Here is a 13,889-nt window from a genome sequence, read left to right on the forward strand (position 1 = left end):
GGGATGCCTTCCGAGCCATGCCACACTCATGTCATAGTTAACTCCTACAAAGACAAGACGCCCTTGGATAATGATATGTCCGCATCTCCAAATTCCTTTCGTCGAATCAGTCGTCGCCCGGCATGCGCTCCCTGTCGGGCGCGAAAACTGGCTTGTGACCGCTCGGAACCAACGTGCAAACGATGTCGAAAAGCACGAACCAAACTCAACTGCATCTACCCATCAGCAACATCGCCGTTAGATATATCTAACCCTGGGTCGGAATGTATCCCTGAGGCTAGTGCTGCCCCTGAGACGAGGTCGCGAACTGCACCAAAACCCTTGATTGATGCGGCTTCCGAGTCGGGATACTTTGGCTATACGAGTCATAACAACGTCTTTGAAGAGACTCAGTTGAATCTCTTTCTGGCCAATGGGTCTATTTCACAGCCAGGTAGCGCAGAAAGAGCCGAATGGGACCATCAACGAGTTACTTTCCGTGAGCTCCAATCACCTGTCCGAGAGTCTGCTCTCTTCGTCCTTCGATGCTTACCGGTTGAGCAAACGGCCTCCCAGAGACCTTCAGGTGATCTAAAGGGATGGATAAATGTTGCGACTTATCGAATCATGCAATCAATTCAGGTCACGTTCAAGGATCTACTGCAAAGCGGTGATGGGGGTTTGAGCGCCTTGGCCGAGATTCTGTGTAGCAACACAAGACGGCCGATCAAGGAGGAGTGCCATGATGCCGAACAATGGATAAGCCAATTCTGTGACAAGAATCTCCGTTGGGAATCCATAGGGCTCTTGTGGGCTGGGGTTGCGCAGATATCAGATGACGTCGACTCTCTACGCAGCCACCATGTTGAATCGCTCGCTCATCATGTGTCCCCCGAGACAGCCCGGGCTTGTCTAGGTTACTGTATTGAACTCGCTCGCACATTTACCGAGGGTAACGAGGCACTGCTGGATCTTTGCCGGCGAAAGTCGGTTCTTGACTCCATCATTGACGGTGATGCTCGTAATTCTAAATCTTTGGTCGTTGCAAGAGGGGTTCTCGCTGACAGCTTCTAAGGAATCTCGAGCTACGTCTCCCAAAGCCTGGCCGTCACCATGCTCACATATCTTGGGCTTCACGCTTTAGAGAATGGACCCTCGTACAGACCAACACTTTGCTCCGAGTATCGACGTCGACTTGTCGCCCAGATCTTCACCACGGACAAGTTTGGCGTTTCTTTTGCTGGTCGGCCGCCCTCCTTGACTGGCACCTTTTGCTCTACTCCGATGCCCCTTGACATCAGTGATGAAGACCTTTGTTCTGACAATGCCACTCTGATGAGAGCATTCAACTCGCTGGATGAACATGGTTGGAATACGGTTGGTGAGATATATCCCACCACCATGATTCGAGCACGACACATGATCGCTGTCATACGGGACGAGTTGATCGATATCGCCTTGTGTAACAGAAGACCTGTGGATACAAACCATCTCCAGTTCGCTTTTCCACCAGTGGCCTCGTTGGACCAGACTGACATTGAGGCAGAGACATCAAGACTCGACAGATGGCATCAATGTCTACCCTTCCAGAATGGGTCAAGTACAACCCGGACGACCTCATTAACCCCGACGTTGATGCGAAGACCTTGTACTTTAGAATCACGCTTCAGCTCGATTACTTGAAGAATCTCTTCTTTGTTGAAAGGTTGCTTCACCGACATGGCGAATCTGACAAGAGGGACTTGGTCCTTGCGAGCTTCGACCTCGTCAAACTAACAGTCGAACTCTGGAACCGTCAGAGCTCTTTGGATAGCCCCGTGATACTACGCGAATTCGAATGGCAGGTAGGAATCGCTGTCATTTAGTTTGAAGAGAAGCCTGCTGACTTGAAATGTAGCTTCTAGAGTACGGAGCACCTGGTGGAGGCATCTTATGTCAAGAGCTACTCCAACCAACTCCCACGGGATCTGATTCTCGCTACGCTGGACTGACGAGGTCGGCTATCGTGCAGCAGTTGAGCTTACTGGTGGGATTCCTAGACTGGGTTCCCGCTTCGGCTCCTGCTGGGGAATCGTGCGCCAACTTTAAGCACCTCATCCAGCGCGTACTGGACCATCACTTGAATGAGCCTGTCGAGCTGGAGGCAAGGGGAAACTTGGAGACATTGGGCTGGGGATCATTGCTGCCGCCTCCCTTTCGCTTTGGGTTGTTGAATAGTTTTGATTGGCTTGATCCTAGTGTGTGATGAATGTCTCTCATTTCCAGCTCAGTACGTTTGCCCATCTGATTACCCCCCGACCCAGAATATCACAGCGGCGTTCAAACTGAACCATTCAAGTCATCTTTAAGTTACCACACTCATGTTCGACATGATAGCCTCCAGCTCGTCTGGATCCTTAGGCACGACAGTAAGATTCATGTTGTTGTCTCGAGTAACCAGAAGATCATCCTCAATACTTGAAAGCGATGTTAGTGCCAAACAACTGACCTGCACACTGTCCACTCACCATACGCCGCCAACATCCCAGTACTTGTCAAGCACCTCTTCATCAATGTATTGCGAGAGCCTTTGGTTGTGGAGATACGGACGGATCATATGTGGACCAATGTGAATCTAAGAACGTCAGCCAAGAATCGAATATTTTCGGGCTCGTAGTTAAACTTACACCGGGCTCAACAGTCACTACGCATCCTGCAGGCAGACGTCTCCTCACTCTCAGATACTTGAACATGGGGTCTGGATCGGTCTCGTTGGGGTGACCACCTGTATCATGCGTATCCATACCCAAGAAATGTCCGAGACCATGCGGCATGAAAGCGATGCTGATTCTTTCTGTCAGGATCTCATCTTTATTTCCTTTCAAAATGCCGAGCACCAAAAGGCCATCAATAGCAATCTTGTGTGCCAGAACATGAAGATCATCCCATAGAACATCTTCCTTCAAGGACGCAATGCAAGCTTCCTACATCTTCAGGACAATTTCGTAAAACTTGCCAGAAATCGGCAGAGTTCGAGTCTGCATCATGTTAGTCGAGGACAGACGTGGCCAAGTACAACCTCATGATATCTGCACCATAGCTGTTCCACTCGGCTCCGGCGTCAATAACCACCACATCCTTGACCTTTCCATTCATGTAGAGATCCTGGTTGTTGCTTTCGTAGTGCATCGTCGCAGCTGTACGTCCGCTTGCAACAATGCTTGGGTAGGCTTGGATTTTAGTCCCTCTTTTGGTGCACTCTCCCAGAAATACGCCGTCAATCTCTGACTCGTTCTTGCACTGCTTGACACATTTGATGACGGCCATATGTGCAGCAGAGCTGATGATGTTTGCCTTTTTGATCAAGGCAATCTCGTATTAGTCCTTGACCACCCGACACTCGTCAATCGCTTCTTTGAGGCTGGTTGAGTCCACGCTCATTCCGTCCGGAAAGTTGATCCCATGTCCCACATGGCCAGAGATGGTAAAGAATGCACGCCCGACTTCATGCTTGCTGCTTCCAATCAAGTCAAGTGTCGTCTGAAGGTCGGTGTTTGGCAAGACAGCGTCGACGTCGAACTTGACAAGGACTTCCTCAGTCGTCAAGGGCATGCCGGATCAGAGAACGCTTTCGGGGTCGAGGGGTGGTATAAAGAGTGTCAAGCGCTCATTGCCAATCTCATATTTCAGGCGGCAATCAGGAACGTCAACACCAGTCAAGCACATGAAGGCTCTCCGCTGGCGAAACGGAATAGCCAGATCTGTATCATCGTATAACCTTTCTGGAGAACCTGTCAGGAAGAGGAAGCCCTTTGCGTGAGGTACCTTGAACCGAATATAGTCAATTACGCGTCGGACATGTGCCTTGGCGGGATACTTCCCCTTGAGTATGTCGTCTACTGGCATGGGGAATGTTGCTTGAAGATCAAGATGAGGAATGCTACTGTTTGCTTGGGAGGGAGCCAGCCTTATGCTAAGGAAAGATAAGATACGCCATAATACGAACAGATACCCCAGTTCTAATTCACCTTGTCTCTTCTTCTCCGACAGTTACTCGAGTCTCAAGGGGCTCTTGGTGGAGACCGAAGCCGAAGCTGAAACCGAAGCCGAAGCCGAGATAGAGACCAGCGTCATTATACACCGAATGATGCGAGAGCCAACATCCTTCCGGTTCCGGTCCTCTCCTCCCCTCGGCTGGTAACCAACCAACCAATAGGAAGAGAACACAAACCCAAGTGGATCATGAAGCAGTGAAGTATTTATCTGTCCCTCCTATCCCCCGCCTGTCTTTCTTTTCTTTGCCGTGGATGAATGACCTGCCATTGTGAGCATTGCTATATTGTGTTTTTTGATAAAGTTGAAGCCCGGCCCTGGATGGGATAACTGAGCCAGAAGACAGTGAGAACTGCTCAGTTAGTACCTGTTCCACTTGCGACGCGGCATCTTATCTAGAACCCTCCGGGCAAATCCTTTTTCGGCGGATATTATAACCACAAGTCTCCAACCATGTCACTTGAACTGTCGAGTAGATCCAGAGGAGAGCATGGTGACGAAACATCGCACATGTCCAGTCTTGCTCCGACGGATCGAGGCCCTGCTGCCTGGAAATTTCTCTTCGGAAGTTTTATCATCGAAGGAGTACTTTGGGGTAAGCTGAAAGGCTAATGAACGTGCCCATCTCTGGCTGGAAATTGACCTAGTTGCTATAGGCTTTCCAATGGCGTTTGGAGTCTTCCAAGAACACTACAGTCGTCAGCCCGAATTCCAAGACTCGCCAAATATCGCTGCGATCGGCACCATCTCGTCAAGCATATATTTTCTAGGGGCACCTTTTGCTACGCGTCTGGTCACGCGGTTCCAACGTTGGCAGTACCACATGGTGCTGGGAGGAACAACCACCTGCATCCTAGCTCTCCTCGGAGCGTCCTTTGCTCGGTCTGTCAATGTGTTAATTGCGACGCAGGGAGTCCTCTACGGAACTGGATTCCTGTTTCTCTATTCCCCATTACTCTCCATGCTAAACGAATGGTTCGTGCAACGGCGAGGGTTTGCCTATGCGGTAGTCTATGCCGGCGGAGGTTTCAGCGGTGTCGGCTTGCCATTTCTCTTTGAGTGGCTTTTGGGTCGATGGGGGTTTCGCGGGGCACTGCGTATCTTTGTCGTGATCCAACTTGTCCTCATCGTGCCTATTCTCCCTCTTCTTCGAGGGAGGTTGCCTGTTTCAACCCGGGCGACCTATCGACCTATCGACCTGAGCTTCTTGAAGAACCCGGTTTTTTGGCTTCTGGCAGTGTCGAACCTGAGTCAGAGCCTCGCATATTATATCCCTTCACTCTACCTGCCGACATTTGCCGCTGCCATAGGCCTCTCCGGGCCTATCGGCGCCCTTGTCTTGGCAGCACACAATCTGGCTACGGTTGCCGGTCAACTCGGCTTCGGCTATCTATCTGATCGTGTTAATGATATTTTCGTCCTTGTCATCATCACTACCCTGGTTTCTTCCGTCGCTACATTTACGCTGTGGGGACTTGCTCACTCTCTGACACCTCTGATTCTGTTCACGATTATATATGGACTCTTTGCTGGAGCCTATGTCGTTTTCTGGCAGCGTTTTGGATCAATGCTCTCTGATGACCCGCAGCCTGTCTATAGCCTGATGGCGTTTGGGAAGGGGGTTGGGAACATAGTGATAGCGCCAATTTCACAGAGTCTATTGGACAAACCCCTATCCAGTAGCTATGGGCTAGGGAAGTTTGGGTCTCTAATTATCTATCTCGGTAGTTTGATGTTTGTCTCATCCATTGGGGGAATGGCATGGCTTACAAGACGTGTTGTGTGTCGTCAGTAGTTGGTGGTTAATTGCCAGAAGGGAGGGTGACATATATCCAACGAGAAATGTGTGCTCTGGGTTGAAGCATCATCAATTATGTGTAAAAATGGCCTTTGGATTTGATCTACCAAATAAAACGAGAAAATCAGGCTTGCAATGCATAACCCTGAGAGTTTGACGATGGTTGTTGTTGAGGCGTTGCAGCTTGTAGCATTTATAAGGGCATGGCTGGCATTCAGCTTAGTCAAGAAAAGTGAGGCCTTTCCTGGAGAGAACTGCTCAGTCTGAGAGCTTCCGATCCCATTTTCCAAGCGAGAAGTGTTGACTCATCTTTGTATTACATCCCCATCCTTCAGAATCCGGAACCCCGCACGACTTGGCGGGCCGATATTACGACCGAATCGTTGATAATGAGCTTCCTCGTCCTGGTAGCGTCACAGTTATCTGATTTCTTTCATCTTCACCACTGCATCTGTTCCACTCAAAATGGCCCTGTCGATTAAACAACAACTTCAGAATCGGACGTGGACCAAGGGTTCATACCTCATATCAACCGATCGGACCCTGCTGCCCATTCAAAAACTACAAGAGGTGTTTGCCTCTGATGGCCTCTATTGGGCCAAGCCGCTTCCTGCAGACGCTATGCGTGAGATGCTGGAGAGCTCGCTATGCTTCGGCTTATACGAGCAGTCCCAATCAGACGAGACGGCCTCTTCTTCGCAGGCTCAGTTCATCGGCATAGCCCGCTGCATTACCGACTATGTCACCTTTATATACCTCACCGATGTGTGGGTTGACCCCAAGTATCAGGGGCAGGGGCTTGGAACATGGCTGTTGAAGAGCATCCAGGAGGTCATCGAAGCAATGCCTTATCTGAGACGGAGCCTGCTGTTCACGGGGGACTGGGAACGGTCTGTGCCCTTCTACGAGAGAGTTATGGGCATGGAGGTGATGCAAGGAGGGAATGGACAAGGGTTGGCGGTTATGGGAAGGAAGGGAAAGGGGCATTCGAGTTATGTGGAGGATGAGAACTGATGGCGGACCGGTTTACTAGTACCGTCGAAGGTCTTGCCCCAGGGACTCCTCGACAAGATAGAGGTAAAATTTGACGATTTGTTCTTTAATGTAATTATTTGCCTTTATTCTAGACGGGGCTGCTTTTACTGCGTGAGGGGAAGGCTACTGGTTGGGGCTTGAGCCATTTTCAAGGCACGCATAACGCCACCTATTGTTGGTTGGGAATAGCCTCGCAACAGTATTCCAGTTAGACAACTTATGATGGGCGAGTCACCCGTAAATGTTGAGTCTATTAATTGTTTTTACTCTTGAACAATCCCTCCGAACTCGGCCGGTCCGCTGTGATTTGTTCCGTGACGTAATCCACATCCTGATCACGCAATTGGCTTTCGTATAAATATCGACAGCCAAGCATTTTGCGTGGTTTATCAAGCATCTTTCCCCTCAACAGCTTCTTTCGACCAACTTCATCATCACCTTGAATCGTCTTCAAAATGGCAGACAACATTTCTGTGCGGCCAATTCTCGACCACATCGTCATCCTGATCTCCTACGAAATCTTGCAAGAGTTGCCAAAGCGTCTTGAAGGTGCTCTTACAGTCATCGATGGTGGCACTCACGCTGATGGACGCACACTTAACAAGCTCATCTTATTCTCTGATGGCGTGTATATCGAACTCATTGCCTTTCAACAAACCCTGGACCCGGAGAGGCGGAAGTCTCACCGATGGGGAGAATTGGAAGAGGGTACCGTCATTGACTGGGCACACACTCTTCCCGACGAGAAGGATTTTGTTGTGATCCAGAAACGGGTTAAGGATGCCACCTCCGGAGCCACTTATAGGGACCCGGTTGCGGGCGGGCGTATTCGCTCTGATGGAGTTGAGCTGAAGTGGTCAGTTGCATCAGCCGAAGACGCCTCTGGAAACCATCTCCATCCCGGAACTGCTCCTTTCTGGTGTCTGGACCGAACACCTCGACATCTGAGGGTTCCATACCAAGGCGATCAAGGTGCTTCCTCTACGAAGCATCCATCAGGGGCGCTTGGAGTTTCACAAGTCTCTGTCACGGTCTCTGAGTCGGAGCTGGATCTTATCGCCGGTGTCTACGATGGAATTCATGGGCCTGCTTCAGACACGAGCGCTGATGGGAAAGCGTGGTCGTATGTTGTGCACTCTGGCTCGACCCAAGGAAAGCATCAGCTTGTGCTGGGCAAGAGTGCGGACCAGAAGCGACATCTCCACATTACGCTTCTTGGAGATAAGAATAGCCCTAGCACTATTGAGGTTCTGCCTGGATTGACTTTCGGGGTCGAGTCCTAGATAATGAGGATAACCTATCTGACCTCTCATGGTCATATAACATGGGTACCTATGTATCAGTTTGAAACCCAAAGGAAGAAGGAATGAAGGAATCACATTCGTGTTGTTGCCTTACTTCCATATCACACTCACGTTGATCCTTGGACGCTGGTAGGCTGTACTCATAAGTCAGGAGGATCATCTTTCATCCTGGAGCCTTAACTAATGCTTCGTCATCATGTCTGATATTGCGGCTGTTTATTTCGATTTGCTTACGCACCGAGTTAACAATTTCCGGAATATTCGAACCAATCAAGACTCCTATGCTGCCCATTGCTAGAGTTATGCGGCTGACTGAGGCGGGATCTTCGCAGCCAAGAACGCCATTGTGGGTTCGAACGTCATGTTGTCTGACCGAGCCATGGGGTTGTAGTTGGTCACTGGCTAGAGTGCTAGCATAGATCGGCATATGAGTATGGGGAATTTACGGGCTAGTAATCTGTATTGAGCAAGTTGTAGCGCCCAGCAATCGTGTAAGAATATCATGCGGTTTGTGTTTCAGGTAAGCTTATAATAGATTAACTCAAAGACCAACTGCAGTAATGATCTTCTAATTTCCGTTTAAATTTGGCTCTGAGTAACGCAGCAAGATACTAGAGACGGATAAACGCAGCGCCATACATAATTCGATCGATGTGGCCCAGGCGTCTTGAAATTGATGAGCATGGCGATGGATGGCTGAGAAAGAACACACAAAGAACTGCCGATGATGAAGGAAGGAATGCTTACTCGTAAGCCGTAGGTCATGATCGGCAGTGTCAAGTCGGCAGAAAGCTGAGACAGCCTTGCGTTCGCTCAGCTGAGGGACCGTTTGGAGGCCGGGCCGTCGCTCATGAATGGATATCGGCGTTCTATCCAAGGGTGCACATGAATGCTGTAGTCGGAAGAGACATTTTCTCTCGCAGCCTTTGCACAGCCTCAGTTGAATCCAAATATCTACTTAAGAGGCAGCTTCCTCTCCCTTGAGTACATTGTTGTTCCATCCAAGCAAACCCTTCCAAGTCAATCTAACACCACATCTTCTTTACCGAAAACCACACGCGCAGTACCAAAATGAAGTTTTTCAACGCCTTCATCGCTGCTCTTGCTGCCACCAGCGCCAACGCCGCTTGCGGTGTCGACATTTGCGAAGGCGGCATTGAAGTCAGGAACTTTCCTTGCTACCTCGACTGTCAGAAGGGTCCCTGCTTCATGAACAGATGCAATGATGCTTTTACCTCGGTAAGATGTCCTCAATTCCTGACTATCTTGGGCTTGGGGGTTCTGATATCGTGATTAGATGATTTGCGAGAAGGGACAGAAGAACTGCGCCGAATTCTCATAAGTGGAGATTTAGGCGATATCTGGAGAGAGAATGCTCTGTACAGGGAGTCCTCTTATAGTTTTTGTTGCCTGTGCTTGTTGGCATAGAATTGCCTGTCAGGGAATGTTGAGGCGCGCGCCGGGGCAGACCAAGTTGTGCTCTGAACAACTGAACACGCTCGTTACACATCTACCTAGGTTAAATGAATATCAAGATGCTAGCTGAAGTCCTTCATACGCATGCAACCGTTTCTATATCTTGTGTAATATGTTTCTGTGCCCGCCGGGGGAATGGAAATGCATTGCTTGGACGCATGGTAACAGACGTTGATGGAATCATGAAGTGGAGGAAGGCTAGTCGAAAACTTAGCTGCCGAAGAACCATGTCATTCCTGCAAGGAGCATTGAACCGGACGTCCAATTAGAACCGCTTATGCAGGCATATCAGCCATCTCGCGCAATCTAACCATTTGCGGTGGCGTGAGAAAGCGCCGGAGGGGCACGGCGCTTTCTCCGCCGAGAGCGATAGACAGCCGCTGGCAATATGACCACCCTCCCGATGTAACCATATTTTATCCATGTTTGATTGTTATAAATACTTTGCCTGAAAATGTTTAATCAAGTCAAAGGTATCACCCGCTGGCTAATTGTTGAACATGTTTGCTCTTTTCCCCCAACTACCAGCCGAACTGCGACTCAAGATCTGGGAAGCGAGTTTACCCAGACCTGGCATTCACATCTTTGATGTCTGCTTTCAAGACATTTCCAGTCCCGATAAATCCATCTCTGGCGAGGCGGTAGATGACGATGCACATGTTGAGCAAACCTTTCTTAGCAGCCTCAACGTCACAGCCACAGACCATCGTGGAGCTGCTTCTTCAACGACTTTCAAAAACGACCCATCCATATACAAGATGGCAAATATCTTGTCAACAACGACAATCGATTCTTCAAACATGGTGAAGACCAGAGTCGGCAGCGATAAAGAAGGGACGACCAATGTCGTTCGCCTGCCCTCGCGGGGCGAACAGGTGTCTTATGACAACGACATTGACGTGCTCGGCTTGCGTTTCGGTTTCAGCCATAATATAGAACAAGAAGTTGGACCAATCTTTCGACACAACATCTCAAGGGTTCTAGAAGCTGAATGGTCTGAGGATATGGCGGCATCGCTCTTTTCTGCTCGGCGGTTGGCTATTGACATTGCCGAGATGTGGTCACCGGGCGGACTTGACCCCATATTGATGGCTTATTTCTGCTGCTGTATCCAAAATGACCTCGAGGTGCTATATCTGGTTGACTACTGTGTTGGTAGATGTCAAAGCTGCTTCAAGGGGAGTTTGAAGTCAAAGGACTTGGTGACGAGCAAGTGTGGACTCGCGAAGGAACTGGACCCGGGAGATCGAGCGATGGACGCTATTCACGGCTCAACTGTGACCTATCGTGAGATTTCAAATTTCGAGAAATTAGGATGGGATTCTGAGCATTCTGCGTTCGGCCTTGCTCAGGTTATGGGCGATACGATACGGGAGCAGCAGGGGACAGAAGGACCGTTCCGCTCAGTCCGGGTTTTAGTATGTGAGGAGGAAGTTGCTGGCACCGTGCATGCAAGATGTGTAGAAGGTCGTTGGTAGTTCGTTGGTAGAGGTTGGTAGATAATTAATAATGAAGCGCATACTCTAACGAAAACTCTCTGAGGGCTCTGGGGAACATTCTCAAGTCAATGTTCAACATAAGCCGTTAGGCGCCGTTTCCTTGTGGACTGTCATCATACCAAGTGCTGTTCCAGCCCCTCTCATCCATCATTTGACAACTCATTAGACTATCAAAGAACGCGGTATCAACTCCCTGAAACGCCCAATCACCTGAATCTGCCAAGAGATCTGGCATTGGGATATCAAACATGTCTAGCTCCGTCTGCTGGGCGATGGAGACTTCATCATTGATGAGTAGATGCTGAGGCAGATGTAGAGGCTCCTCGAACGATGTGTTGGAGGTAAACCCGCTAGAAACAGCTGATGACATCGTGTGTGAGCTGTCTGTTTGGGTTATGCTAGGCGCGGCTTCAACACACGGTGAAGCAAACGAGTCTTGAGGAGCCATCCTGACGGTTCCAAAATATGGGACTTTGAGACATAAAGAACGTTCCCCTTGTTCGTTGTCGCTGTCATCACGCGTTTCATCCACAACGCCGAAGTTGTAGGCGTCACCAGTCTTTGCGGAGTCCGCCTCAAGGATCAATAACCGCCTCGCTAGCTTTGCAGTCTCCCTTGTCAGTTCATCTCCGTTGAGTCGGTTGAGCTCGTCCAAAGTTTCTATCGTTTTCTCTACCAGCGCCCTATCCCCGAGGCGTTGGTGCTTCAGGAGCCATGCAGAGTCCCGGCCATCACGGCTAAGGTGAGCGACGAGGAGAGTCAGGGAGGCTGTCAAGGCGCAAAAGTCGACGGGGCGGCAGCAAAAGACGATTCTGACAATAGACCTGAAGGCGATATACCTGTTTAGAACCTCGCGGCTGGCGTATGTGCAAACCGTCTTGTTGTAGTCGTACTGATGACTGGGCGTCTTGCGAAGGAGGTATGGTAGATGAAGAACCGTGAGTAGATTGTAGTGAATGATTTGCATCTGTGCATTTACCACAAGCGCCATCAAGTCGTCACCAGTCATACCGGGCCGAAATTCAAGTGGTGCCCACCAGTTGCTTGGGATACTGTCGGCAATTCTGTTCATCGTCTCATCGATCTTCTGGGTGGCGGCAAGGTCGTCATGGCTGCCACGCTGATTGTTGTTGATGATTTGCTCACAGATATCGACCTGGAACTTCTCAAGCCACTCTGCGTCTGTCTCGTTGACCTTCTTCTCCTCGGACCCAAACTTTGCATTAGTGATGGAACTCGACATTCCGAGGAGAAGTGATATGTAGCGTTCTAGATAAGCAATATGTGCCCAGGCCACATCTCCTGAGACACGTGTCGCTGGATCGTGTTGTTTTGGGGTGGTATGAAGGACTTTGCGATGCATCCCCATGAATTGAGCCAGTGTTGCAGCGCGGCGCAGAGTTACCAATGCTCGACGAAGGTTACCGCAGTTGATGAGGTAGGCGCCTTCGTAGATGAGACATTCAAGCCCTTCGAGACAGTTTAGGAGATCGTCATGGCAGGTCACCTTGCTTGAGGCAAGAGAGTAGTACTTGTGCATAGCTTCACCAGTACTCATACCTAAACGAAGAGACTGGCGGTTGAACGAAGGATCTAGTTGCTGTATGCAAAGAGCGAGCTGCAATAGCTTTCTTGCGAGAACCACAGGGTGGGCGGTGACTGGGGGGAGGATCGACAACATAGCAGCTGATACAGAGTTACCTTCCTCAAACAGCTCTCTGTAGGAATTGCAGAGCGCTTGTAGGTAAATGGCAGCTCTTCCAGACCCGAAGAGAAGATCGACATCATGCTGAGACGGTAAAGCGGCGTGGAGGATTTGACAAGTTCCCGCGAATTCAGACAGGACATAGTGACTTGATGCCGTGGTGTTGTCTGCTGTTCTCTGTATGCAGGTTAGCCCACTTAAGAACGACCAATGCGGGAGAAGTTAGCTACTTACCAGCGCTATTTCGGTGACTGCATGATGGATAGAGTCTCCGTGGCTAGTATCGCCAATGTCCTGCCAGTCGTCTCTGGCACTCCGGTCTTCCGCCGACACTTTCGGAAGAGGCGATTGGCTCTGCGACACGCCGTGCTCATCCCTCAGGCCGTCTGCGAGGAACTTCTCAGTGAGCTTCGCAAGCATCTGCTCTATCCTCTCTATCCTCTCTGCCGTCCTGGGATCCTGTTCAGGTTTGGATGCAGCAATGTCGACAAACTCTTGGCCTACACAACGCGTGCCTCGGCGCTGACATCCCACACATATGGCAGATGAGAGATTGTCAAAGAAACATCTTGTCTTTCGCCTCTTGCCTGAAGAAACGGTCAGCACTATTCAGCAAAGTCGAACCTGGCTCGTACATTCTGCGCAGCTATGGGTGCCCTTGCGCAAGAGCCGCCTTGGCGTGGAGGACCCAACGGTTTCGCTAGCGCGTGTCTTCTCTTGATCCATGGGAATAGTCCGCGGGAGGATCTCCGTGTGTAAAACTCTGTGTAAAGGTGAAAAGGAGTAAACAGATCTTTTCCGCCGCCGCTCCGCCGAAGATGGGAGATCGAATTGATAGCTAGCGTCTTACTCAGATTTTAGCTCCGAGACGGTATCATCTGGATCAATTTGTTTCCGGATTGCCTTAGCTTGGGCTGGGACGCCACGCAATGCTACGCTGGCTTTTGCATTGTCTTGGGTCAATGCTTACCGGCTGCAGGCGGGCCGGAAACTCGTCCGCCGGTATAAGCCAGTGTAGTTGTATATATAGACAGGATGGAATGATTGTTTTATTGAGCATC

At 49.9% G+C, this 13,889-nt stretch overlaps 5 protein-coding genes across 5 annotated transcripts; 3 read left to right on the forward strand and 2 right to left on the reverse strand.

Annotated features, from left to right (window-relative positions):
• Positions 1–600: 600 nt before the first annotated feature.
• NCS54_01336300 (Fungal-trans domain-containing protein) lies at positions 601–2,224 on the forward strand (the record flags this gene model as incomplete). The annotated part of the gene is made up of 4 exons (XM_053158559.1): positions 601–1,000; positions 1,055–1,475; positions 1,526–1,823; positions 1,877–2,224. The coding sequence occupies exons 1-4, from the start codon at positions 607–609 to the stop codon at positions 2,222–2,224; spliced, it is 1,461 nt and encodes a 486-aa protein (XP_053014534.1). The 5' UTR covers positions 601–606.
• A 99-nt stretch (positions 2,225–2,323) lies between these two features.
• NCS54_01336400 (AMP-N domain-containing protein) lies at positions 2,324–3,285 on the reverse strand (the record flags this gene model as incomplete). Its single annotated transcript, XM_053158560.1, has 5 exons — positions 2,324–2,435; positions 2,487–2,593; positions 2,646–2,918; positions 2,971–2,996; positions 3,054–3,285. The coding sequence occupies 5 exons, from the start codon at positions 3,283–3,285 to the stop codon at positions 2,324–2,326; spliced, it is 750 nt and encodes a 249-aa protein (XP_053014535.1).
• A 2,989-nt stretch (positions 3,286–6,274) lies between these two features.
• NCS54_01336500 (N-acetyltransferase domain-containing protein) lies at positions 6,275–6,823 on the forward strand (the record flags this gene model as incomplete). The annotated part of the gene is made up of 1 exon (XM_053158561.1): positions 6,275–6,823. The coding sequence occupies one exon, from the start codon at positions 6,275–6,277 to the stop codon at positions 6,821–6,823; it is 549 nt and encodes a 182-aa protein (XP_053014536.1).
• A 476-nt stretch (positions 6,824–7,299) lies between these two features.
• Positions 7,300–8,127, forward strand: NCS54_01336600 (Glyoxalase-like-dom domain-containing protein; the record flags this gene model as incomplete). Its single annotated transcript, XM_053158562.1, has 1 exon — positions 7,300–8,127. One exon carries the CDS (start codon positions 7,300–7,302, stop codon positions 8,125–8,127), a length of 828 nt encoding a protein of 275 aa, XP_053014537.1.
• Positions 8,128–11,208: 3,081 nt separating this feature from the next.
• Positions 11,209–13,554, reverse strand: NCS54_01336700 (Hypothetical protein; the record flags this gene model as incomplete). Its single annotated transcript, XM_053158563.1, has 3 exons — positions 11,209–13,005; positions 13,063–13,415; positions 13,464–13,554. The coding sequence occupies 3 exons, from the start codon at positions 13,552–13,554 to the stop codon at positions 11,209–11,211; spliced, it is 2,241 nt and encodes a 746-aa protein (XP_053014538.1).
• Positions 13,555–13,889: the final 335 nt, after the last annotated feature.

This window comes from Fusarium falciforme, chromosome 11 (genome assembly GCF_026873545.1).
Source record: "Fusarium falciforme chromosome 11, complete sequence".
Lineage (NCBI taxonomy): Eukaryota > Fungi > Ascomycota > Sordariomycetes > Hypocreales > Nectriaceae > Fusarium > Fusarium falciforme.